The 23,756-nt window shown below is 56.6% G+C and overlaps 8 protein-coding genes across 8 annotated transcripts; 6 read left to right on the top strand and 2 right to left on the bottom strand.

Moving 5' to 3' along the window:
* The first annotated feature begins 4,976 nt into the window (after nt 1-4,976).
* On the top strand, nt 4,977-6,623 carry F5144DRAFT_240009 (uncharacterized protein). The gene has a single exon (XM_066783348.1). The coding sequence runs from the start codon at nt 5,413-5,415 to the stop codon at nt 6,442-6,444; it is 1,032 nt and encodes a 343-aa protein (XP_066643216.1). The 5' UTR covers nt 4,977-5,412; the 3' UTR covers nt 6,445-6,623.
* On the top strand, nt 6,624-7,627 carry F5144DRAFT_240010 (uncharacterized protein). The gene has a single exon (XM_066783349.1). It carries the CDS (start codon nt 6,803-6,805, stop codon nt 7,430-7,432), a length of 630 nt encoding a protein of 209 aa, XP_066643215.1. The 5' UTR covers nt 6,624-6,802; the 3' UTR covers nt 7,433-7,627.
* A 986-nt stretch (nt 7,628-8,613) lies between these two features.
* Nucleotides 8,614-9,933, top strand: F5144DRAFT_649491 (N-terminal domain of NEFA-interacting nuclear protein NIP30-domain-containing protein; the record flags this gene model as incomplete). Its single annotated transcript, XM_066792969.1, has 2 exons — nt 8,614-9,112; nt 9,404-9,933. 2 exons carry the CDS (start codon nt 8,614-8,616, stop codon nt 9,529-9,531), a joined length of 627 nt encoding a protein of 208 aa, XP_066643214.1. The 3' UTR covers nt 9,532-9,933.
* A 595-nt stretch (nt 9,934-10,528) lies between these two features.
* F5144DRAFT_602825 (uncharacterized protein) lies at nt 10,529-11,743 on the top strand (the record flags this gene model as incomplete). The annotated part of the gene is made up of 1 exon (XM_066791237.1): nt 10,529-11,743. One exon carries the CDS (start codon nt 10,529-10,531, stop codon nt 11,741-11,743), a length of 1,215 nt encoding a protein of 404 aa, XP_066643213.1.
* Nucleotides 11,744-12,313: 570 nt separating this feature from the next.
* F5144DRAFT_572980 (mitochondrial import inner membrane translocase subunit Tim54) lies at nt 12,314-14,224 on the bottom strand. Its single transcript, XM_066788937.1, has 2 exons — nt 13,934-14,224; nt 12,314-13,868 (listed from the first exon to the last, which is right to left on the bottom strand). Exons 1-2 carry the CDS (start codon nt 13,979-13,981, stop codon nt 12,504-12,506), a joined length of 1,413 nt encoding a protein of 470 aa, XP_066643212.1. The 5' UTR covers nt 13,982-14,224; the 3' UTR covers nt 12,314-12,503.
* An 834-nt stretch (nt 14,225-15,058) lies between these two features.
* F5144DRAFT_239919 (kinase-like domain-containing protein) lies at nt 15,059-17,504 on the top strand. Its single transcript, XM_066783347.1, has 4 exons — nt 15,059-15,894; nt 15,953-16,450; nt 16,504-16,980; nt 17,040-17,504. Exons 1-4 carry the CDS (start codon nt 15,242-15,244, stop codon nt 17,356-17,358), a joined length of 1,947 nt encoding a protein of 648 aa, XP_066643211.1. The 5' UTR covers nt 15,059-15,241; the 3' UTR covers nt 17,359-17,504.
* A 553-nt stretch (nt 17,505-18,057) lies between these two features.
* F5144DRAFT_239915 (uncharacterized protein) lies at nt 18,058-19,100 on the bottom strand. Its single transcript, XM_066783346.1, has one exon. It carries the CDS (start codon nt 18,977-18,979, stop codon nt 18,227-18,229), a length of 753 nt encoding a protein of 250 aa, XP_066643210.1. The 5' UTR covers nt 18,980-19,100; the 3' UTR covers nt 18,058-18,226.
* A 461-nt stretch (nt 19,101-19,561) lies between these two features.
* F5144DRAFT_592915 (CoA-transferase family III domain-containing protein) lies at nt 19,562-23,288 on the top strand (the record flags this gene model as incomplete). Its single annotated transcript, XM_066790407.1, has 9 exons — nt 19,562-19,598; nt 19,641-19,747; nt 19,806-19,837; nt 19,893-20,019; nt 20,070-20,574; nt 20,624-21,125; nt 21,224-21,225; nt 21,499-21,834; nt 21,868-23,288. 9 exons carry the CDS (start codon nt 19,562-19,564, stop codon nt 23,286-23,288), a joined length of 3,069 nt encoding a protein of 1,022 aa, XP_066643209.1.
* Between the last annotated feature and the right edge of the window lie 468 nt (nt 23,289-23,756).

Here is a 23,756-nt window from a genome sequence, read left to right as displayed (position 1 = left end):
AACGACCGAAGCGCCGATACGACCCGAATATGGGGTTCAATCTTCAAGACTCGTAGAGATCCCCGACCGATGCATCTCCAAGGGGCGGAATAGAGAAATGGAGCCTCCGCCGAGTTCTTCCCCGGGCCGGGCTTGCCTCTCTGTCAAGACAATGCAATGCGACCTGACCCAGACGAAGTTTGTTGAACCCCCCATTCCCTCTGTGCCTTTGTCTCTTAGACTCCCATGCCGGTTTCGATCGGGAAGCTCCTGCACCTGCACTGCTGCTGCGGAGTTGAGCGCTTTCGGACGATCGCCAGACTTGAGGAGGACTGGAAAGGAAGTCCTCCTGCTGGAAGGGATGATGCGCCCCTCTCTCGATGGACCAAGCGGGCGAAAGAAAAATCATTCAGCACATGCGGCCAAGACTTCTCCTTGGCCCTCTTAACCGTGTCTGGTCAATCGCCGTTGGAGGGGCAGGGGTGATCGGGCGGTTGATGAATGCGACTGCGGTATATTTTCGCTTCCCACGTTTGAGCGAGCCCTGAAATTGAAGGGTTTGGACATGGAGAACCCCGCCATGGCAACGCGGGTTGCAGATGGCCGCGCGGGGATGGCCTGTGTCCCTGCCCAACTCCGATTCTAGCCAGATCTTCAGAGCACCGGCCAGCCGCCGAGAAATCTCGACGTGCAGACAAGAGGGGCGAGCCCCCATTGGCTCTGGTTGTCCATTGGCTCTGGTTGTCCTGCCGTTCAGAGCTGGTGGATATGGTAGGGTAACCACTCTCCCTTCCAGCGGGGCGCGCGTGGGAGCCCATCGACTTGGATGAAGGGGACTCCTGCGAGACGGTTTGTGAAGCATGACACGTTCGTTCATGCTCCGGGGTTACGGAATCGTCGGTACGACTGGTGTATCCTCTGTCCCATGCTGGCAACGAGACCGGGAGGAAAGCAGTTGCCTACTTGTACAGCCTGGTGGTGATGAAAAAACGTGTGCTGCCCAGTGAACAGGTAGCCAGCATCAGTCTCATATTGCGAGTCACCAAGTTCCAGGCGGTGCGCCAATGGCCGCCGGAAGTCGGAAGTGTACATACATGACAGACCTCCAAACCCGGCTGCTGTGTTGTTTGGGTATGTCCCTACCTTCGCTCTCCTCCAGAGAGGATGATGACTGCATGAGGGGCTTGCAGGTGGAAGGCCGCGGGGGCAGGATCCTCCCCATTCTCGATGAGACTGGATTGGTTTGGGGGCGAATAGAAACCCCGAGGCTGGCCTTTCTCACAAGCTGCAGCACAGCAATGTTGGACGCCACCTCAGAGTGTGTTCCCTGATCCGGAGTGCAGCATGCCGGAGAGAGGAGTCATCTGTCGTCGCCTTCCAACCGGGACCATGTCGAGAGCTGTGTTACTGTCTCCTTTTGCATGGTTGTCACTGGTTGCCGACTACACCGCCAGCTTTGCAGCCGAAGGGGCGGGTTGCCTGTTTTCGGAACGGGAGACACCCTGACACCCATCTTTCCACGCAATATGGAGACTCCCGATTAATCAGCGCCGGAAGCCGGCGAAGAAGTTGTCGCGCGTGGCGAAGAGGCCGGCCGGCTTCGAGGAAGGCGGTCTGGAACAACAGCTGGCGGCCGGGTTGTGCCACCTTACCAACCTTTCCAACCTTTCCACCCCTCTTCCTCAGGCCAACGCGCCGAATCTGGTTGGCCGCCTGGGCTGACTCCTCCCAGGGCCGACGGGCCAACCAAGCCCTGAGCGGAGCCTCGAAAAGGCTGAGCTGGCCCGGCTCAAAGGACTGGCAGGCAAAGCAGGTTCAGTGGGCTCAGCGGGCTCAGTGGGCTCGCTCGCATGCGAATTGGGGTCACGAGCGGAGACGTGCCGCGAAGGCTGCGCCGAGCGGAGGATGAGAGAGGCAGATTCGTGGGCTCAAATTGGATGCGGGCTTTGTGTGCGCTGACTCTGCCGATTGAATGAAACGGCGACGGGAAACTGGTGGGGGGAGGAGAGGGGAAGGGGATCCCACTGTCAACAAAGTGGGTGAAGCAAAGAAACGAATGAACGTTACGCAACACGGTTGACAAAAAACATTCTGCTGCTGGGCGGCACCTGCTTGCTCAATACCGCGTTTGGCGGTGCCTCAGGTTGCCGACCGCCAAGCTTTGGATCCTCTGCTGGAAATCCGCAGCACCTCAAAGAGGTTCCAGTGGAGTGAGTGAGTGGGCTTCCATGTTCTTGCCGGCCATCAACCGAACCCCGAGGATAGTCTCAGTGCAGTTCATGCCTGAATGCAGTCTGCGGGACGTCCGAACTGAAAGACAACCCAGTCACTTCTCGAATCATTAGTCCGTGCCTTCGGGCGTGTTAGAGCGACAAATAAGCACTCGCATCTGCCTGCGTGTCTCGAAAGGCGATCCGAGTCAACGGGTGGCCGCCGTTCAGCGGTTAGGAAGAGGGGGGGGGCGGGTACTTCTTGTTTTTGGGGCATCTCCCGGCACCATGGTTCCAGTTGGCCTTGACCGCTTCCTTCAGGTGGCTAAGGTCACCCCGGAGTATCTCCCGTCTGGTTGGTCATGTGCAGCCAGAGCGGCCCTGCCTCTCCGATAGGCTGACCCAGCCGGCATCAGCAGAAGATGACCTGACCTGACCACACTCATTCCTTCAGCAGGCTGACCTGGGCCTGAATTTTAGACTCTTGACTCGAGCCTCGAGTTGTTGGTCGAAGAATCTTGGAAGGCCGGCAATTGTATTGGTTGTCATGGTTGGCCCAGACTGTTTCAATCTTCGCACCGTGCTTTGCGATGCGCTCTGTGGTTTGTGGGTTGCGGCCAGATCTGCCCGCTGATTTGCGCTTCCAATGTGGAAACAATCTCATAACGTTACAATGTAGTTAACCCGGGCTGTGGTCTGTTAGTGGGGAACTCTTGACAGCGCCCATGTCCCTCTCCAGCTTGTGTACCAACACAAACAAGCCCGAGGTCAGGATGACGGTGGATCCGATTTGGTTTAAACTTTTCCCTTTTTCTTTTTCTCATCTCGCTCTTGCGGAGTGACGTCCATCGGAGAACCAAAGGATCATCACTCGAATCTGGCTGCTCAAGATGACTGTGGCTTGAGGGGCTGATGGCCGAGGCCAATGAGAAGCATCACCGCCCTCGGCCGGCTCTCGAGGACTGAAGGGGCTGTCTCTCGTCACCTTTCTGGTTGCCGTCGCAGTCAACTGGGGTTGATAAACTGAAGACCATCGATGCTGCCCACTTTTTATTGAATGAGATACTTTGATCGAAACGTCAATCAGACGCAGGGTAATGGTCAACAAATTTCTCCCGAAATTCCGCTTGAACCCCAACCCTTTTCGGATGGAGGAACATGAGTGCAGTGCAGGGTTTGGCCTGTTTTCCAAAACAAGCTGATCTTGGAAACATGAAATGGAGACCGAAGTGCAGAGTTTGCTAAAAAAAAAAAAAAAAAAAAAAAAAAAAAGACCACGAGTCAGCGAACGAACAACTGTAAGTTCGACCTGCCGAGGTTGTCTTTTCACTATTCAGAAAACGAGCCAATCCTACGAGCTACCACTGCTGGTTTAGTTTTTATTGTCTCCGACATCTGGCTGTTCCTCAAAATACGAAAACACACAGCAGTCGGACCGGGGCGGTGGGGGTGCGGACGAAGAAGGCTGGCATTTCACCCACGCCCGTTTGGACCCACTTCCATCCCCTGCTCCCTGTTTTTGGTTACCCGTTCATCATGTGGAACCCCTTGGCACCCTCGTTTTGACCGCTTGGCGGAAACTGGCCACCCTCAAGATTTTTTAGAAGACTCGACAGCGCTGATGACCCCCGTCATTTCCGTCATCCTATCCCGTTACCCTGTCACCTTGTTCACCCCCAAATTCCCATTCCATGACACAGAATGCCACCGTTTCTGAAATTGCCGTGCAGAAGCCCAGCGTTTACCTCACCGTAACCATCAATGAACTGAAGCGGGAACGCGTCTTTCGAGGGACCTGCGTGTTGCATACCATAGCAAATTCTGTACAAGCCTGAATTCAGTCTTTGTGACAGTGATTGATCCATTTTCCTGTTCCATCTTGACTCACGCTCCAAGTCCCAGTCTCACTATCCATCCTTTCCAACTTCCAACAAGTATTAGCAGAGGCCTGGGTTGACTTGTTCGGCGACCGTGCCCGCCTGTGCCGGGTCACCCATGTGTGGGCCCTTGGTCATGTCACTAGCGAAAATCGCCTGGGTTCCTCGCCCCATCCAGCACTGATCCACTCGTTACCGTTACCCACCCTCGAGCCACCCTTCCAGGCCACTTGATCGCTGCTCCGCAAACGCATTCCGTTCTTTTTCCCTTCTTCCCCTTCCACCTCCCGTCCTCCACGACGTGCTCTCTCCTCCTCCCCCTCGACCATCGCTGAATCCGCCGAGCATCGAGCGACCGACGAGCGGCCAAATTCATTTTTGTGTCGTTCATTCAAGGATTCGGATATTTGTCGCCTTTCGTTGACTCGAACGGAGACAGAAAAACAGTGCCTGCGCGAGCGGTATTTCCGATCTGGGTGCTGTTGTGCCTTTGGTTATCGCCATCGACACAACCTGGAGGACGCCCACCAGTCCACACAAGGAATTGCATGACCTTCCAGCGATTTCTACGAGGTTCGTATTTACCCCTTCACTTTTTTTTAACATGGCATTCGACCTGGCCGAGATTCGCACGACGCAAACTGGGGCGCGACTGGAACGGTTCATCATGTTTTGACCCCGTCAACACTCGACCTTCGACGCGACTTTCGACTCCTCGTCGACCAGTCTTGGCTTCCCCTGGCGCCGCCTTCCACCCACGCGTCGATCGTATTTTTCGAAGCATATTTTGTCAATCCGATCTTGACTTTGCCGACAAGCACCCTACCAATCCAGCCGTCTCAGTTTGAACCTCGCAGTCTCGCCGGGCAGGATGCCATGCGCCGCATCGCCGACCGGATGGACATGAGCTAACGGCGATAACACAACAGTTCTTTAGACGTTCCTTTTCGTATCTCCTAATCCAGCACGACTTCTCTCCGTCGACTTTTGACATACGTTCAACCGGCCGGCATTGTCTGGACGAACAGGCTCTTGTTCTCGGTCACCTACAAAGAGCCCACCAACTCCCTCTTTGTGTGATTTGACATTTCAAAAAAGGCCCTTGGAGTTGCTTCGCTCTATTGCAACCTTTCCCCTGTGTAGACGACAAAACCTACACTCTATGGCTCAGCCGTCATACTAGATCTCGACTCCCCTCGCCCTTCGAGATCTCCCGACTCTTCAGCTCTGGAAGTACCGGCACGGCGTGGATATTCCCCCGCTTAACTCGCCCTCCAGCTGCTCGAAGCAGTTCGTACCTCTCATCGTCTACCCGATCCCCCAGAACCGATTCATCAGCCGCCAAAATGCCTGGTGGCGTGTGTGCCGTGCTCGACTATGAAGTCGAGCCCATGGCCGACTATGTCTCGGAGATGGCAACCCGGATCGTGATGCCCCAGCGCCAAGTCAATCCGGCTTTCCGAAAGTTTGTGTCCCAGATCTTGACCTCGACGCGTCTTCCCAGCACCACCATTCTTCTTGGCATGAATTATCTCGCCAAGCGCATCAACATGATGCATGCTGCTGGGCAGACAAACCACACTGAGGGTCAGATATGGCGCATGCTCACCATATCATTGCTTCTCGGGAGCAAGTTCCTGGACGACAACACGTTCCAGAACAAGTCTTGGTCGGAAGTGAGTGGCATCCCGGTCCAGGAGCTGAACACTCTGGAATACGAGTGGCTAGGCGCTATTCAGTGGTGCCTCTATGTCAATCTGGACGGGAGCAAGGACTACCAGGCCTGGCTGTCGAACTGGAAGGAGTGGCAGGAGACGAAGAAGAGGCAGCAGCAAGCGAGCCGCGACCGCCTGGCCGGCATCGCATCGCCTGTCGAACCCGATATGTCGCGGTCTCGTGCCCAGCAGCTGTACTCGGCGTGGCACCAGCAGCAAGTGGCCGAGTACGAGCGCTTGTCTGGCTCGAAGCGCAACCCGGCGCCGTCGACGACCTCGTTCCGGCACGACCCTTCGCCGTGGGCGTATTCGCTGGCCTCGTGGTCGCAGGCTGCTCCACTTACGCCCCCCGATTCGGGTTACGGTACTCCGGAGTACGCTAACTCGACCGCGCTCGTCAACTCGAACTACGCGGAATGGTTCGATGGCGCACTGGTTGGCAACAACAGTTCGAGACATTACCAATCCCCGACCTACGGCGGCTTCCGCCATGGCAACCATGCCTCTCGCAACCCCAGTTATGGTAACTACTATGGTTACGGTCACAACATCTGGGAGCACCCAGGCGTTGCGGACTGCAACTGCGGCAACTGCGGTGGCCTACACAACAAGGCTCCCGGCTACTTCGGCGGCCACGGCTACGGACAAGCCGTTGTTGGTTAATGGGACCACCCATCGGCCACGTCATTGGGTTGATGAATCTATCGGCGCGTTCAGGCGTTCTTGCTGCCATCTTTTGATTGGGACATTCCACGGGGCACGGTTTTGCCCTTCCCTCGCATCGCTACCTGGACCCAGGTTTCATTCAGGGCACATCAGAGATTCGATACATTTGCATTCAGATACCCCGAGCGACCATCCGGACAGGAGAGACCGTTCGGCCATGTCGAGCGCCATGGTTCCCGGCCTCAACACCCGAGCCTGTTGGCCTGCCTGGTTCCTGCCCGTGTGACAGGTTCCATGGACAGCTGCGTCTCCCCTCATTTCGATCACTGGGTCCGGACCTAGTCATCCTCGACTAATGAGATTCCCTTTTCGGTATACCGGTCCCTTCCATTACATACATCGGCGTTTTGGGTTTAAATACCATCGTGCTTTTCTTGCGGGTTTTCATCATAGATTTGGCGAAACGGTTTTTTTTCCCGGCACTTTCAGAATTTTCAGCCTACTCCACCATCTTGGGGCTTGGGCCGAGTGGGCCTTTTCGGCAACAAGGGCGACGACCGTTGATAGGCAAGGGCTTAAGGGTTTTCGAACCCAACGGCTCTTGTTTGGCCAATGGCTGTCGCCCCCACCACTCGGCTCTTTTCAGACAAGACGATGCTTTACGGGCGGCCACATGTCGACACAAAGTGGCGGCACCTTTCTGCTCACACCACCCGAGCTACCGGGGCGGTCGTGCAGCTTGGGTGCGATTCAAAAAAGCCTTCAGTTTTGCCGCGGTGTTTTTCTTTCATCAAAAGTTTGCCGGGTTCACAAGTACATATCAGGTGCTATTTCCACAGGCACTAATCGCTTTGCGTGGGATTCGGTCATGAGGTTAAAAAGTTGGACTTGCGATCGCCCCTTTCCCCTTCTCCACAGTTTTGTTTTCCCCTTTTCTGTGTGGTTTGGGGGGCATCATGTTTTCTTATTCTCTTTGTCTGTGTAATTTCCATTCTGATTTCTATATCGGCTCAGATTCGCTCAGCCATGCCGCTTTTGTGGGGGGAGCTGGTGGTTACTGCACGTGGTCAAGGAAGATTACCACTCACCCTCCAGCTGACAGTGGATGCCCCCCCCCCCTTGACTTCACTTGAAGGTGTGGCTAGAGGGACTTATGGGTTCGCGGCTCTTTTTCTGGTAGAGGTGGCGGACTTGGGGATGACGGGAGAGGGGAAACAGTGGGCAGCCCTTTTTTTCGTGTCCCTGTTTCGGAGTTTTTGGAGCCATCGCCGAGAGGGATGAGTCTTCCTTTGTTTTTTTACATTACCTCGCATTACGACTTGACGAGCTTGGGGGTCCGAAGGACAAGAAGATGGATGACTTGAGATTGGGATGTTAGGGTAGGAGCGTGTATGAAGTCTGGGGTTTGGGGATTGGGAAGAGTGGGCGGAATGGAGGAGGTTGGGTTAACCATGGCTTCCTTTTTCGACGGACATGCTGCAGGACCTGGACTTGGTAGAGGATCAGGTGCCTCGGGCATGTCTCATTGCCGACACGATTGCCCAGCGAAGGGCTGCGTGTGGTCTTGGTCACGGAACCAACCTTGATACAAAAACAATAAAAATTGAAACTAATCTCATTGAGTGGTACAACGTGGTGCGAGAAGTGATTGTGCTTTGAGAATTGCGTTGAGCAGGGAGTGGCATGATCCTTGTGAGTGCTCTCTTCTGCGACCTGTTGAACCTGGGTGTTGGAAAAAGACAATGGGTGAGGAAATGAACAAGCCCAAAACTTCGCTTGGCATTGAGAGAGGGAAGTGTCCGGTGGGTGGGGCGGTTCTTCTCTGTCACTGGCCATGTCAGCAACCTCAGCCTTTGTTTTGACTTTCCCTTCACTGCCCTGGGCTGAATGAACTTAATGATGCAAGAAAAAAGGTGAAGAAAATATAAATCACCCAAAATTTACCGGCAGGGCACATAAGAGTTTATATTTGCCAATTGGCACATTCTCTTTTCTTCACCTACTGCTTCTACTCGCGATTTGGTGAAAGCACTGCGGGAAACCACTTGTTCAAAAACCATACTACCTTCAACATCAACCTACCCCATCCGCATCCCTTTGTTTCCTAGACCGTCACCCGTGGAGTAAACCATAAGGATTACAACAACACCAAAAGGGAACACCATCATGTCCTCCCGTTTCGTCTCCGCCGGCGCCATCAACGCCGCAACAGGCGAAGCCGCCGCACCACCCTCCAACTCCAACAACCCATCAACAACAACAAGCACATCACCACCACCAACAACCACCACCACAATCACCACTACAACCGCCACGACCACCGCCCCCGCCCCCCAACCCCCCAACCCCACCCCCAAACAAGCCGCCTGGGCCGCCGCCACCGCCCAACTCGAAGCCGACCGCCGGCGCCGCGAGGAAGCGCGCCAGGCCGCCAGCTCCGCCAACCAGCCCTCGCTGTACGACGTGCTGCAGGCCAACAAGGCGGCCAAGCAGGCGGCGTTTGAGGAAGCGCACCGGCTGCGCAACCAGTTCCGCGCGCTGGACGACGACGAGGTGGATTTTCTGGACGAGGTGCGCGTGCGGAAGCGGGAGGAGGAGGAGCGGGCCAGGAGGGAGGTGGAGAGGGGGGTGAGGGCTTTTAGGGATGCGCAACAGAGGAAGGGGGGTGAGGAGGAGGGGGATGGAGTGGAGGAGGGTGGGGGGTTTGGGTTTGGGGCTGTGGGGAGGAAGAGGAGGAGGGGAGAGGGGGGGGATGGGAGGAAGAGGTTGAAGGGGGTTGGGGTGGGTGGGGGGAGGAGGGAGTCTGGTGGGGGTGGGAGTGGGAGTGGGAAGGGGGTTGGGGAGGAGAAGGATGGGGACGGGAAGGGTGATGAGAAAAGGGAGGCAGGTGATGAGAAAGGTGGTGAGGAGAAGGGAGTGGAATTGAGTGCTGGGGGGGATGGGGACGCGTCAAAAGCGGTGCCGAAACCCATGACGCCGGCGACCACAGCGACCGTACCGCCAGCACAAGTGACAACTAAAAGCACAGCAAAGCCCGGGGGGTTGCTGGTGGACTATGGATCTGACGACGACGAGGATGACTGAGGCATAGCCTAGAGCTTCCGTGGCATACGAGAGCTTGGAGGAGCGTCCTGTTTTGCCCATGAAACCTCTGTGTCTGCTCAGAAGGGCCCAGAATTGATAGGTATGAACCATCCTCCCAGACCTCGTTATGCCCATCCAAGCCAATCTGGTTGTCTGAGTGTTTCACTCGATGAGTGCCGATATTCCACCCAGGGACTGCTCTATTCAACTCCCTGAATCTACACATCTTTGGGATATAAATAAGGATGTATTCCAGTTCCCCCAACCATACCGTTGGTACAAAACAAACTGCATTGTGCTACCGTCGACTCTCGCCAAGCCTGCAATGTATCGGCGTTCACACGGCCTCCAACGCATTGATAATAGGCTCAACTCCGGGACCCAGGATGTTGGGGTACACATCAGACGATACGGAGAGTGCCGCTTCGGGTTGGTTACCGTTTTCTGCTTCGATCGATTGAAAGTGGACGCCATGAGATTGGATGGGAGCCATATCAAGGAAGGCAGCCCTACCCGGGGGACGTCGTATAGCAGGGTGGTCTCCTACTTCACATCACAAGTCGTCCGTGGCCTTGGGTCGTATTGAACCGTTTTCCACCTCCATCTAGACTCCGGTCGATGTGCTCGAGCTCAAAAGAAAAAACGATAAAAGAAGAGAAGTGGTGGGTAGTACCACCGAGTATTGTTGCGATGGCCTTCCCATTTCAGACCCGAATGACCTACAGCATCGTGTCGTTTGTCGAGCTGAAGCTGCAACAGGTCGGGATAGCTAGGATGCCGCGTCGGATGCGAAGAAACCCGGAGGAAGCAATCTATTACTGCAGCTTATGGTCACTCTGTGGCGCCGACCACATCCATCAACCGGATTCTCCTGAACCCGTCGCCTCCATATCGCGTCGGCCCAGCTTCAACGTCTTAAGCAGCGACAAGTCCCCCAGGTTGATGCCCGTTTTTTGGCATCGGCAACTGTCTTAGACAACAGTCGATGCCTGCAACTATGCGCCTCTTCTCTCTCCTCCTCGTTGCATTCAGCGGCCTGGTCGTCTCTGTGCCCCAGCATGGAGCCAGCCTGTTCCGGCCCGAACCTCGCGCCAGCCATCTTGACTGGAACACACCCCGTGACCACAGCAGCTTCCTGAGCAAACGGTCCAACCTCCTCTCCGAAGAGTACTTCAACAACCCGCCGGTCAAACGCTCCCCGGACACCTCCCCCGCCCACCCCGTGGTACCCTTGACCAAGTCCTCCCTCTCCGACCGCGCCACATCCGGCCAGTGGGAGAACCTCGAGGGCAGCTCCACCTGGAACCCAACACCCGCCTCCTGGGGCGGCTCCCGGCAGGACGTCTACTACGTCCACAAAGACCGCACCTGCAAGTACCGGACCTACGACGGCGGCAAATGGGGCGGCTGGCAGGACATCGGCGGGTCGTTCGACTCGCCCGCGGCGGCGTGCAGCCGCAAGAAGGAGAACATGCACATCTTCTGCAAGGGCACCGACGGGCAGTGCTGGCACCGCTCCTACGACTACGGCAGCGGCGGCTGGGGCCAGTGGCAGGGCATGGGCGGCAGCGTGAAGCACTACCCGTCGGCTTGTTCCTGGGGTAAGGACCATGTGAGTGTGTACGTGTCGTCCGATGATGGGGAGTGCTGGCACCGCAGGTATGATGACGGCCAGAAGGGCTGGTATGGTTGGGAGAACATGGGTGGGTACCTTGATGGTCCGCCCAAGGCTGTTACCTGGGGCCAGGGCCATACCAGTGTGTTCTGTAAGGGCCAGGATGGGCAAGCCTGGCACAGGAAGTATGAGTCTGGGTGGGGCCAGTGGGAGAGTTTGGGCGGTACGCTTGATGGTGAGCCGGCGGCGTGCGCGTGGGACGGCCGGATGGATGTCTTCGTGAAGGGGTCTGATAATGCGTGTTGGCACAAGACGTACAAGAAAGGCACTGGCTGGGGCGGCTGGGAAAATATGGGCGGAAAGATCAAGGGCGGAAAGGCGCCGGATGTGGTGTACTACGGTGGTAAGATGGAGGTGTACATCACGGGTGACGACAACGCTCTCTACCGGAAGGTGTGGAAGGATGACAAGTGGACTTCGGACTGGGAGTATATGGGAGGTAGTATGTATACCAAGCCGAATGCCGTGACTTGGGACGATGGCAAGATGGACGTATACGGGTCTGGGTCTGACGGGAGCTGCAGGAGGTGTTATTGAAACGGGCTGCTGGTTTCTTTGCGGAGAGCTCATGTCAGGGGCGTGGTGTCTCAACACCCTAAACCAATTTGCAACGGCGGGAGATGTAACTTTTCGGGCATCAAATATTCCATTAACAATTTGATGCTACCGTGTTTCTTTCTGCATCGCGATTCACTGTTGGCCGCGGAAGAGGTATTGAGGTATCTAAGGTAAAGAAGAAACGAACGAAAAGAACGTAGGTAAAGAGAACAGAAGATATCATGTTTCAGAGAAGAACCGAGTGTAAGGAGGGTGGCTTACCTATATAACCTTTGGTTGATCAGGGAAGTCTAGAAGCGGCAGGCTAGTAGATAGAGCAAGGCTCTTGTACAATGGCAACAGACATCCCGCGAGGCTGCGGCTAGGTCTTTCTACCCTTACCACCCTTGGACGACGGAAACCGTTGTGTACGGGGCTAGAAACAGCCTCTTAACAGATAAGTTCCTCGAGGAGTAGAATAATACTCTCCTAACGTAAGGTACCCTAGAAAAGCGGAGTTAGTATTCTATCGTTACAGCAAATGAGAGCTAAGGGGCACATCAAGAGCAGGAAGAATGACAAGAGGGGTTTCATTATGCTAACACAGGTCGGTACAACCGTTGTCTCACCCGGTGAGATCTATCATTTAGTCCTACAATAGGGGCGCTGTGGCCACAGCTATGCACCGTGATACTCCAACATATACACCCAACAGTCATACAAGTACACCATTTATGGAACGACGCCCGGGCCCCGCTCTTTAGTCGAGATCCTCGCCGTCCAATGGCGAGGCCTTCTTCTTCTCGAAAGCCTTCTTCGCACCCCACCGGTACAGCTGGCGCAACTTCCCCTTGGTCCAGCCCTCGACCTCCTCCTCGGGCACCACAATCTTGCGCACCCGCTCCTCATCCTCGGGCTGCAACTGGAAGCGGCGCATGCGCTCGGCGATGCGCTCGTCCATGACGATGGGTTTCGCGTGGATCTTCTCGGTAACCTCGGTGGCCTCGGTATTTTTCGGGTCATCCTCCTTCCAGACTGTCTTGACCCAGTCCTTCTCTTCCCACGCTAGTTCCGCTTGTTGCTCGCATTGTGGTTGATCGTTGGAGTCTGTTGAGCTGGTGGCGTCGGGGTCGGCTGCGAGCTGCTTGTATTCGCGGTATGTGCAAAGGCAGACGGCGGCAACTTCCCGACCGATGTCGTCGGCCAGCTTGCGGCGGTTGAAGAAGCGGTAGAGGCGGGTCGGGGTGTTGAGGAAGCCGAGGAGGTGGGGCTCACGGATGGGTGCGGAGGGATCGAACTCGTTAGGGGCCCGAGGAGGGAGGAACGCTGTAGAGTAGTCGGCTGTGGTGTTGTGTGGTTTTGGCTGAGGCGGCCTCTTGGGCTTCTTTGCCTCCTCTACGGGCTTCTTCTCTTCGACAGGCTTCTCTTCGGCGGGTTTGCCTTCGGCCGCCTGGTCTTCAGCGGGCTTATCCTCCGTGGTTGATTCCAGAGTGGGAGCTTCTGGAAGCGGCTTGGGCGGTGGCACAAGGGAGCCGAGCCAACCCTCGTGTAAACCTCTGAGGTACTCCTTCCAAGTATGCCTGCCAATGACAACATCGCCCCGCACGCCGTCGTAGTCCTTGATGCCACGGGACTTGCGGAATGCCTCGACAATCTCCTCCTTAGTGGGCTCTTTTGTCATATCCAGCTCGTCATTGTTTTCCCAACCACGGCGAAGCCGACGCACACGCTCGGCTACGTATGCGCGCACATCCCCCTCCCGCCGGCCCTGCACGAATTCCCAGTCCAACCCGCTAGCAGCCAGAATTGGCTTCACATACTCGGTGTAATGGTCCTGGGCAACACGCAAGCCGTCGCCTGGCGGACTTGAGAGGTAGATGGTGAGTTTGCGCGGTTGCGCCAGGCCTAGGCTGTTGTCCGGTAGCGGCTCCCTGGCCAGATGCTCGACTGCATGCGACCATTTTGCGATGGCTCTCTTCTTCTCGCGTTTGTCGTAGATTATACCAGCAGTTATTGCGCCCGAGATGGTCCAAAATATCATCCAGTTTCGAGACGGTAGTTTGCGAGGGAGGGCAGGTAGACCTAGCATGCGCAAGGCCTGGTTTCGAGGGGGTGCCTTCGGCGCCTACATGAGAGGGTCCGTCAGAAAAAGGGATACAAAAATAGAGCAGAAATCCCAGGGGATCATACAGCATCGGCAGCCGGCGGCGGAGGTGGTGTGGGCGTCGGATCGGCCATGGTGGCTCTGAGTTTGTTTCTGAGTTTCCTTTGAGGGAGTTTCAACGGTACTACAAGCACATTAGGCTTGCGCCGACCTCTGGAGAGGCTTTTCGGTCTGGGAAGAAGGTCGATAGGTTTCGCCACTTTTCACAACAACAAAGGCAGGTGATATCTTCAATGTCGATTTATGATCATCCTATCGTTTTTTGAAATCCATTGGTGTTGGAGTTGAGAACGGCTCAAATTTCCAGACGATGTTATCGCGATAAGCGATTTGCCATGCACGGACCGCCACTTTTTGCCTGCCTCATAGCAAGCACGTGCAAAAACAGGCAATGGCAGTGTCTGTATTCCGGCCCGGCCAAAGTTGTATTGTTTAACTATAGTAATAGCCTACAATTGTACTGTGTTTCTCTTGAACTGAATGTGTTATTGATAGCCTTAAGAACTCCGAGTTCACATAATGCTAGACCGTAGATCTAAAGAGAGGAAAGTGGGAAGCGAACTTGGCCTAGCATAAGCTTGGAAAGTGCGGTCAACACCCGTTGAAGGGCATTGCAACCCCGCCTTTTAGGGGTTTCCAGCCAGACACAACCTCTGCTCAGTTGTTGCATGTAAAGAGTCTGAACAGCTCTTATCCCAACCTGAGTTGAAGTGTGTCGGCTAAGCAGGGCACTGACTGGGCAACTCTGCTAGCGGCTACCCTACCCCTCTTTCTTTTTCTCCACCTGCTGCCATCCCGAGATTCGTTGCATGTCTTGTTTGTGGTGACACCTCAGCGAGTCTGCATTGGTCTGAACTGGGCTGCACTGGGCTGCATCGACAAAAGCATAAACAAGTACCACCCCTATTTGGGCTCTTGTTTCAGCGTACCCGATACTCGGGCACACAAACGTGAATCTCACCACCATTTTGCTGCGGAACGAGGAAACGAGATACTCAATCACTGGCTCAATCCTTTGAGCAGTCGGTCTCGTGTGTTGCAGTTACTGCCCCTACCCTTGCCCCTGCCCCACCTCCCGAGCAAGCCCAAACAGGCGGGGCGGTGATCCGAAGCGAAGGGTTGACAGCCAGAACGCGACCAGACCAGGCCCTCGATCTCGCTAGACCCTGGTCCTAAAACGCAAGGGTCACTCCAGTCGTCCCCCTTTCTGCACCACACCGGCTCGACCTCGCCCGTTGTCACCTGCAGTCCGACTGAGCCCGAAGCTTGCAAAGCACAGATTAGCAGCAAATAGCAATTGTCCGCTACGGCCATACCCGCAGCACGCCGGCAAGATGGACAACCAGGGCAACCGACTGTACCTCAACTTTGGGAGTAACAACGAGCGACTGGCCGCCACCGACCGCACATATCCCACCACGCCCTCCACCTTCCCTCAGCCCGTCTTCCAGGGCGGCCAGCCTGCACCCCAGAGCGGCGCCCAGCAGCCCCAGCCCTATCAGCAAGGAGGCCAACCACCCGCCGGATACTTCCAGCAGCCCGGCAGCAACAACCAGTACGGCGCTCAGTACTCATCCCAGCTCGGTGCTCAGGCTGCCGACTACAGCTCTGCCGGTCAGGGCTATGGCCAGGCTCGGTCGACGACACCCGGCGCCAACAATGATCCCAACACGGGGCTCGCCCATCAGTTCTCCCACCAGAACCTAGGGGGCGCTGGTCGGGGATCCCCCTATGCCTCTCGTGGCCCGTCCTCTGGTCAACGGCCCCGGACAGCCGACTCGCGAGGCCAGCAACCCGGTTACGGGAGTTACGCAAATGCGCCGCCGATGCCAACTCAGACCCCCCAACTCGATTACTTTGCTCCCGCCCCCGAGCGGAACCCGGACAAGTACGGCCCGAACGCCAACAACAACCAAAAGAAGTGCTCGCAGCTCGCCTCGGATTTCTTTAAGGACAGTGTCAAGAGGGCTCGCGAGCGCAACCAGAGGTGGGCTGTGCTGTCACTTGTTCGCTGGGTACGTTTGTATTGACAATTGATGGTACAGGCAAAGCGAGATGGAGCAGAAGCTGGCCGAAACTACCGACCCTCGCCGCCGGGAATCGGTCTGGGCTACAGGAGGCCGTAGGGAAGGCTCCTATTTGCGCTTCTTGCGAACCAAGGACAAGCCCGAGAACTACAACACCATCAAAATCATCGGCAAGGGCGCCTTCGGCGAAGTCAAGCTGGTGCAGAAGAAGGCCGATGGCAAAGTCTACGCCATGAAGTCGTTGATCAAGACGGAGATGTTCAAGAAGGACCAGCTTGCCCACGTCCGCGCCGAGCGTGATATTCTTGCCGAGTCCGACAGCCCCTGGGTGGTCAAGCTTTTCACCACCTTTCAGGACACCAACTTCCTGTACATGCTGATGGAATTCTTGCCCGGTGGAGATCTGATGACCATGTTGATCAAATACGAAATCTTTTCCGAGGACATCACGCGGTTTTATATCGCCGAGATCGTTTTGGCCATCGACGCCGTCCACAAGTTGGGCTTCATTCACAGGTGCGCGCAGGCCGACAGGGGAAAGGGCCAGGCCCGAAACTGACGAGACGCAGAGATATCAAGCCAGATAACATTCTTCTCGACCGGGGTGGTCACGTCAAGCTGACGGATTTCGGCCTCTCGACCGGCTTCCACAAACTCCACGACAACAACTACTACCAACAGCTGCTCCAGGGCAAGTCGAACAAGCCGCGTGATAACCGCAACTCGATTGCCATCGACCAGATCAACCTGACGGTCAGCAACCGGTCCCAGATCAACGACTGGAGGCGGTCGAGGCGACTGATGGCGTACTCCACCGTTGGCACGCCCGACTACATCGCGCCCGAGATCTTCACTGGGCACGGGTACTCGTTCGACTGCGATTGGTGGTCGCTCGGCACCATCATGTTCGAATGCCTGGTCGGCTGGCCGCCATTCTGCGCCGAAGACAGCCACGACACCTACCGCAAGATTGTCAACTGGAGGCAATCGCTCTACTTCCCCGACGACATCCAGCTCGGCGTGGAAGCGGAGAACCTGATCCGGAGGTAAGAGACACCGGCCTTCCCACCCCCATACCCAACCATTTTACTGACCCCCAACCCAGCCTGATTTGCAACTCGGAGAACCGGCTCGGCCGCGGCGGCGCGCACGAGATCAAGAGCCACTCCTTCTTCCGGGGCGTCGAGTTCGATAGCCTGCGGCGCATCCGCGCGCCGTTCGAGCCGCGCCTGACCTCCAACATCGACACGACCTACTTCCCGACGGACGAGATCGACCAGACGGACAACGCCACCATGCTCAAGGCCGCCCAGGCCCGCAGCGCCGCCAGCGGCGTCCCCGCCGGCCAGCAGGAAGAGAGCCCCGAGATGAGCCTGCCGTTTATCGGGTACACGTTCAAGCGGTTCGATAACAACTTCCGGTGATTCCTCTGTCGAGTTGAGGGAGGGGGCAAATATGGGTTGGTGGTGAAGCCGGGTTTTGGCTTGATGGATAGACTGAGCGTTGTCACGCACGGCAGTCATTCTTAGCGGTGGTAGCTTGGCTGGATTTTCCATCTGCTTCGGTTTCTTCAGAAGGGTTGTCGTGGTGACGGGTGGGGGATATGAGCATGGCATAGTCGAGGTATAGTCAAGGTCTAGCGGAGATAGAGAAATGGCAATGTAGAGTGTTTCGGGAGGCAACGTTCATTGTTCTTTGTGGAAAGTTTGTGCTGTCATGATCATTCTAAATGAATCCATATTCTACCTATCCAGTCGGGCGGGAAAAGCATCCCTAGTTGAGCACAACCGGATCGGCAGTCTAAGCTCAAGGGCCACACTTCATGAAGTTGCCATCTCGAGGGTATGGTCTCGTGATATATTCAATCTTGGGCGCTCTAATGCCGGCCAGTGTGTCTGCGGCCCCGAAGTATGGTTCCGCTGCCCGACTGTTAGCTTTGCAATGAGTTGCTAAGTTGTGTTGTAGCCTTACAGCTCCCAGTTCCACTCCTATGTTGATGTCGATGTCTCGCTGCCGTGGGCCGGGTCCCTCGTATTATGCAAGCCGGTGACGCGAGATCAGACCGTGAGAATATCCGCTCTAACACGCAATCTCGGTCTTATGTTTTTGTCGTTGACCCACTCCAGCGTTACGCCCGTGATCCGCAGAGGTCGAATGTCGAGGGTATTTTGCCGTCCTGCTGGTGCTCCCTGCCTGCCTCCCATCTACTCGGCCGGTTTCTTCCCCTGCCCCATATCATACAAATCCACCTCACTCAGCAACCAACAATAAGTTTGTCCGACCATCTGCCCATCACCGCCTCCCCGTCAGCCCCGGCGCGGCATTGAACCGCTCCTCACGCTCCGTCATAAACATGATCTGCACCCAATACTCCTTGGAATCCGGATCCCAGTACTCAAACTGGCGGTCCTCCCGCTTATCCAGCTCGCGCGCAGGGATCTTGAAGCCACACGTCTCGTACGGCTCGGCCGCAACAAGCAGGTACTGAAAATTGCGGTCCGGGTCCTCGACGCGCTGCGAGAAGGCGCTCATGACCTGCCACTTGGGCGCGACCCCGGTCCCAATATCCGGATACTGCAGCTGGAACAGCAGGCCCTGCTGGCGGGTGATGGGGTCGCGCACCTTGGTGATCTTGTACCCGGGGCGCCCGATCTTGACGACGTTCTTGCGCGGCCCCCCGGCGCCGGCCCCGCCGAGCCCCAGCGCGGCGAACCCGGCGCCAACCACGCCGACGGGCAGGCCCGTGTGGGGGTCGACCTCGCCCTTGCCTTCCTTCTGCTCGCGCGCGGCGCGCCGCGCGAGGTTGGTCTGGTGCTTCTTGCCCTGGGTGTGCGCGAGGTAGGAGCCGTCGTTCTGGTGCACGGTCAGGCAGAGGCGGCATTCGAAGGAGCCCAGGTGGTTCTTAAAGATGTACGGGTCCTTGTCGAGGTCGATTTGCTCCAGCGCGAGCTTGCGCAGGCGTTCGCGGCGGTCGGCGTTGGTGGCGCTGTGCGAGGCCACGCCGCCGCCGCCGAATTTGGAACCGGCGCGGTTTTGGTAGTCCATTTTGATGGGCGGGCGATTGGTGGTGTTGGTGTGGTTGTGGTGGGTCGGAGTGGTTGGTGATGAGGATGGGACTCGAGAAGTTGGACGCGGTTATGGAATATTTTGGCGAGGCTGAGGGTGCTGGAAAGGCGAGATCTCGAAGTCCCCGGTTGGGTGGCCCGAGCGGCATTTTCCCTTGGCTGGCTTGAAGCGGTAACTTACACGTACCGATCCTTGTCAGAACAAACCCGAGAGGGGACTTTTACATCGGAACATGCCCAAACTTTACTCTATATAGCTTACATTGAGCTCCCAAGTGGCCGTATCCGAGTACATACCCAGCTATGGCTTGAATACCCAAGACCTACGTCTTCCTTTCCGGCACCGGCCGCTCTGTGGAAACAGTGAATGGCGATCCCTGGTTCCTCGGTTTCGATAATTACGCTAAACCGGAGGAAAGCCGGGCACCACTTCTGTCGTGTGCTCCTCGTTTTAATGCACATCACATCCACTTTCAAGAAACACTTGAGTTCTTGTTTTTCTCCCGTCGCTCAGCTTCTTTTCTCCCTCTACCGGCCAACTGTATACTCAATGCATCCCGCCATGAGCCGGGTGAGCCGGACCTTGAGTGTTCGTCTTGGTGTGTTTCGGCCCGTATCGCTCGGGCGGATCCCGGTCCGAGATGTGCCGGACCGTCGGCGCTTCTCCGTCTCGGCTACGGCCTCGGCACAAGGGACGCTTCCACTTGAGGGATATCGGGTGTTGGATATGACAAGAGTGCTTGCCGGAGTAAGACAACACCACATGTACAACACAAACCTCATTCCACGGCTGACCAACTCTTCAGCCATACTGCACTCAAATTCTGGGAGACCTCGGGTAAGCATGTACCGGTCTTTGACGGGGATGGGTTTAGTTGTTGATACCCCTCGAGGGCCGAGGTCATCAAGATAGAGCATCCAGTGAGGGGCGACGATACTCGAGCATGGGGGCCACCGTATGCTACCTACAAGGCTGATTCCTTACACGAGGGCCCCGGTGAGTCTGCCTACTTTCTTGCAGTGAGTAACGACCCAGGAAAACAGGCTCGAGCCGTTGCTAAGTTGCCCAGGTGAACCGCAACAAGAAGTCGCTGGCCCTATCTTTCCAGGATCCTGCCGGTGTCGAGATCCTCCACAAGTTGGCCGCGAATTGCGACATTTTGGTTGAGAACTACATTCCCGGTTCCCTCAAGAAGTACGGTCTAGACTACGAAACCATCCACAGGATTAACCCAGCGCTTATTTACGCGTCCATCACCGGCTATGGCCAGACGGGGCCGTACTCACAACGCCCCGGCTACGATGTGATGGTCGAGGCCGAGTTTGGTCTAATGCACATCACCGGCAGCCGAGACGGGCCGCCGGTCAAGGTTGGTGTTGCAGTTACCGATCTGACTACGGGGTTATACACCAGCAACAGCATCATGGCTGCGCTGCTTGCACGTGCGAGGACCGGCAAAGGCCAGCATATTGACGCCGCGTTGAGTGATTGCCAGACGGTGACGCTGTCTAATATCGCCAGTAGCTGCTTGATTAGCGGGGAAAAGGACACCGGTCGATGGGGGACGGCACATCGTATGTACCTCGTACGCCTCTTTCCAGGTGCTCGTACTGACAGGCGCAGCCTCTATCGTTCCGTACAGGTCCTTCAAAACTAAGGACGGCGACGTCCTGTTTGGCGGAGGGAACGACAAGCTATTCGGTATTCTGTGCGAGGGGCTGGGCCGGCCCGAGTGGAAGGATCACGCCAAATTCCAAGTTAACGCTTCTCGAGTGGCTCACCGCGACGAGCTTGAGGCAGAAATTGAGGCAATTACCGTGACTAAGACGACACAGGAATGGCTCGACACCTTCGAAGGCAAAGGTATGCCCTATGCTGCTGTCAATGATGTGCAGGGGGCATTGGCACACGCGCAGACCAAAGCGAGGAATATGGTCGTTGAGGTCGACCATGACGAATGCGGGCCTATCAAGCTGCTCAACACTCCCATCAAATACTCGGAGAGCAAGCCCGGGATCCGCAGCCCCCCCCCTACCTTAGGACAACACACGGATGAGATTCTACGGGAACATCTGGGGATGGACGAGGCTCAGGTGCAAGTTCTGAAGCAGAAGGGCGTTGTTAGGTAGAAGTAACAGCACGCATGCTTATTCTGAGTGCCACAATTGAGAAAAACACGTAGAAACCTTCTGGATGCCCATGGAGGACTACGAATAGGGGAAGTGGTACATGGAAAGGGTTAGGGTTACGCACGTGAATCTCACGTGATGACGTGATGTTTTGGATAAAAAGATCAAACTTGCTCAGCGACAGCAAGCAAATCTAGGACCCGTGACAAATTCGACAGAGGCGAACCCCGACACCGAACTCAACGACGTATTACTTCATAATACCCAGCCAAGACTTATCCAGGGCATGAGAAGAGCCACCGCTGCCATTTGTTACAGATACCTGGATTACTTTATTTTATTATTATCGCTCTTTTTTCCCGATGGCAGATGATGGAACCTCGGAAGATGCGGTCGGCAACGCCACGGGAGGGCCGCCCCCTAACCCGGTCCCGGCTCCGGCCCCGGTCCCGGCCAATGCTTCGGCTCCCAGTCCCGGAGCAACTCCCAGGGCCGGATCAGAACCAGGACCCGATCTACCCAAACCCAGCCCAGCACCAACAGTTCCAGCTCCCAGTCCCGGAATAGAATCAGGACCCAACGCACCTAGACCCAGCCCTACGCCCACAACCTCCTTCTCGGCAAGCCGGCCCCTCTACAACCCGCAATTCACCGCCGCCACACAGATGATCTTAAAGAGGATGAAAGGCGAGCCCAGTAGCCTCAGTACCGCTTTGTCACGCATCTCCCACTCCGCAGCTCTCACGACCAGCATCCCTTCTGCAGCCTACGAGGATGCCAAAAGGCGCTTGGTCATGGGGATGAACACCTCAACTCAGATGACTATGCAAATGCCCGCCGCGTCCCCCGTCCGCCCATCACCATCCGCCACACTTCCCACCCCTAGACCGGTAGCCCCAAAATCCATAAATAGTAGCGCGGGAATGAGCGCGATCAGAAAGGTCACGGCCGGCCTAACGAACGCATCAAAGCCGTCCCCCATCAAGACCGTCGTCGCCAAAGTCCTCCCGTCCGAGAGCAAGATCAAGAAAACCAAGCCTGTGACCGGCCCCCGCGGCCCACAGGTCAAGCGCAAACGCACGAAATCCCAACCCGACGAGGACGGAGAGAACGACGCAAGGAGCACCTCCAGCCTCTCCTCCCTAGAGCCCTCGGTCGCGCCCCCACCCGAGTCGACCACCCCGCTCACCCCAACCCCCCTCACCATGACCAAGTCCGGCCGGCAGGTCCTCAAACCCGACGCCTATGACCCAGCCGCCATGGACGCCGCGAGCCGGCGGCCCCGCGCACCGGCCCACCACTACGGCAAGCGCACCGCCGAGCAGGCGCTCTGCCTCAAGTGCAGCCGCATGCACAGCCCGGCCACCAACCAGATCGTCTTCTGCGACGGCTGCGACGAGTGCTGGCACCAGCTGTGCCACGACCCCTGGATCGCCGACGAGATCGTCCAGGACCGGGGCAAGGTCTGGTACTGTGGCACCTGCGTGGCCAAGAAGGAGCGGCACGCCACCAACAAGCGCCAGAAGATCGAGCAGCAGCACCACCACCACCACCATCAACACCACCACCACCAGGGAAGGGGCGGTAACAAGGGGGAGAAAGAGAAGGGCAGCTGGGCTGGCAAGCCCACCCAACAAAAACGAGCATACCTCTCAACGCTGCCACAACAAGAACTCGTCGGGCTACTGATGTCCTGCCTGGAGACACACCCGGACCTGCCCCTCTTCCCCGTCGAGCCGCAGCACCCCCACCCCCACCAACAACAACCCTACCAAGTCGGCGGGACGAGGTCCATCTTCGCAGGCACAACAACCGAGGGCTTGTTCCCGCGCGCCGACGCCCACCCGACGGGGCAGATCAACTTTGTGCGGAAGATTGCGGGCGCTGCTGGGAAGGGGGCGAAGGGCGGGAGCAGCCAGAAGGAGGGCAGCAGCCAGGAGGGGGGCGGGGCGGGGGGTGGTGGTGAGGAGGAGGACGAGGAGGATGATGACCCGCTGGCGGCGCTGTGGCCGAGGTCGGGGAGGGGCCTGTACACGCGCCTGCGGCCGGATACGGAGGATGGGGCGAGGCTGGTGGATGAGGGGGATTTTGAGGCGTTTAGTAGTATTGTGTATGATGAGAGGGGACGGAAGGTGGAGGAGAATGGGATGAAGGTGTGAGGTGGGGGAAACGGTGAGGGTGGGTGTGGGGGTGATGTTGAGTCGTTATGTATATGTCCAGCCTTGACGGTGTGATGCGGTAAGCCCATATTTTGGACGGCCGTTATCCTATTCTATCTTTATCAGGTGTCCTCGGCACCTGGCCTCCTAATGAAGCCTCTAGCTTGACTTTTAGAAACAACGAGAAAAATATTGGCTCTAGGCCTGTGGTCCTTTCTTATCTGGTGGCACGTATCGTGAAGGGAGCTGACGACACCGAGGGTGGGAAGACTAAGAGAACCGACATGAAGCAACCAATCTTGAGAAATAATGATAGGGTGAGGGAATCTGGTCCTCTGATGTGCGTGTTAGACAATGGATCCCGCAACGCAACATTCGGTACTCGTATACCTAACTCGTAATGCTTTTATCAAGCGGTCATCACTGCGCAATAGATCCTTATTTCAGTGCCGCTCGGATACTTCCAGG

Source organism: Chaetomium tenue (assembly GCF_020726465.1).
Source record: "Chaetomium tenue strain MPI-SDFR-AT-0079 chromosome Unknown F5144scaffold_4, whole genome shotgun sequence".
Classification (NCBI taxonomy): Eukaryota; Fungi; Ascomycota; class Sordariomycetes; order Sordariales; family Chaetomiaceae; genus Chaetomium; species Chaetomium tenue.
The sequence above is the reverse complement of the archived record's forward strand: the minus strand, read 5'-3'. Positions and strand labels throughout refer to the sequence as shown.

Coding starts and splice junctions, on each gene's coding strand:
- F5144DRAFT_240009 (XM_066783348.1), top strand. CDS start 5,413: ATGCCTGGTGGCGTGTGTGCCGTGCTCGACTATGAAGTCGAGCCCATG.
- F5144DRAFT_240010 (XM_066783349.1), top strand. CDS start 6,803: ATGAGATTCCCTTTTCGGTATACCGGTCCCTTCCATTACATACATCGG.
- F5144DRAFT_572980 (XM_066788937.1), bottom strand. CDS start 13,981: ATGGCCGATCCGACGCCCACACCACCTCCGCCGCCGGCTGCCGATGCT. Junction 13,869..13,933: donor CGCCGCCGGCTGCCGATGCT/GTATGATCCCCT, acceptor CCTCTCATGTAG/GCGCCGAAGGCACCCCCTCG.
- F5144DRAFT_239919 (XM_066783347.1), top strand. CDS start 15,242: ATGGACAACCAGGGCAACCGACTGTACCTCAACTTTGGGAGTAACAAC. Junction 16,451..16,503: donor AAGTTGGGCTTCATTCACAG/GTGCGCGCAGGC, acceptor GACGAGACGCAG/AGATATCAAGCCAGATAACA. Junction 16,981..17,039: donor GCGGAGAACCTGATCCGGAG/GTAAGAGACACC, acceptor CCCCCAACCCAG/CCTGATTTGCAACTCGGAGA.
- F5144DRAFT_239915 (XM_066783346.1), bottom strand. CDS start 18,979: ATGGACTACCAAAACCGCGCCGGTTCCAAATTCGGCGGCGGCGGCGTG.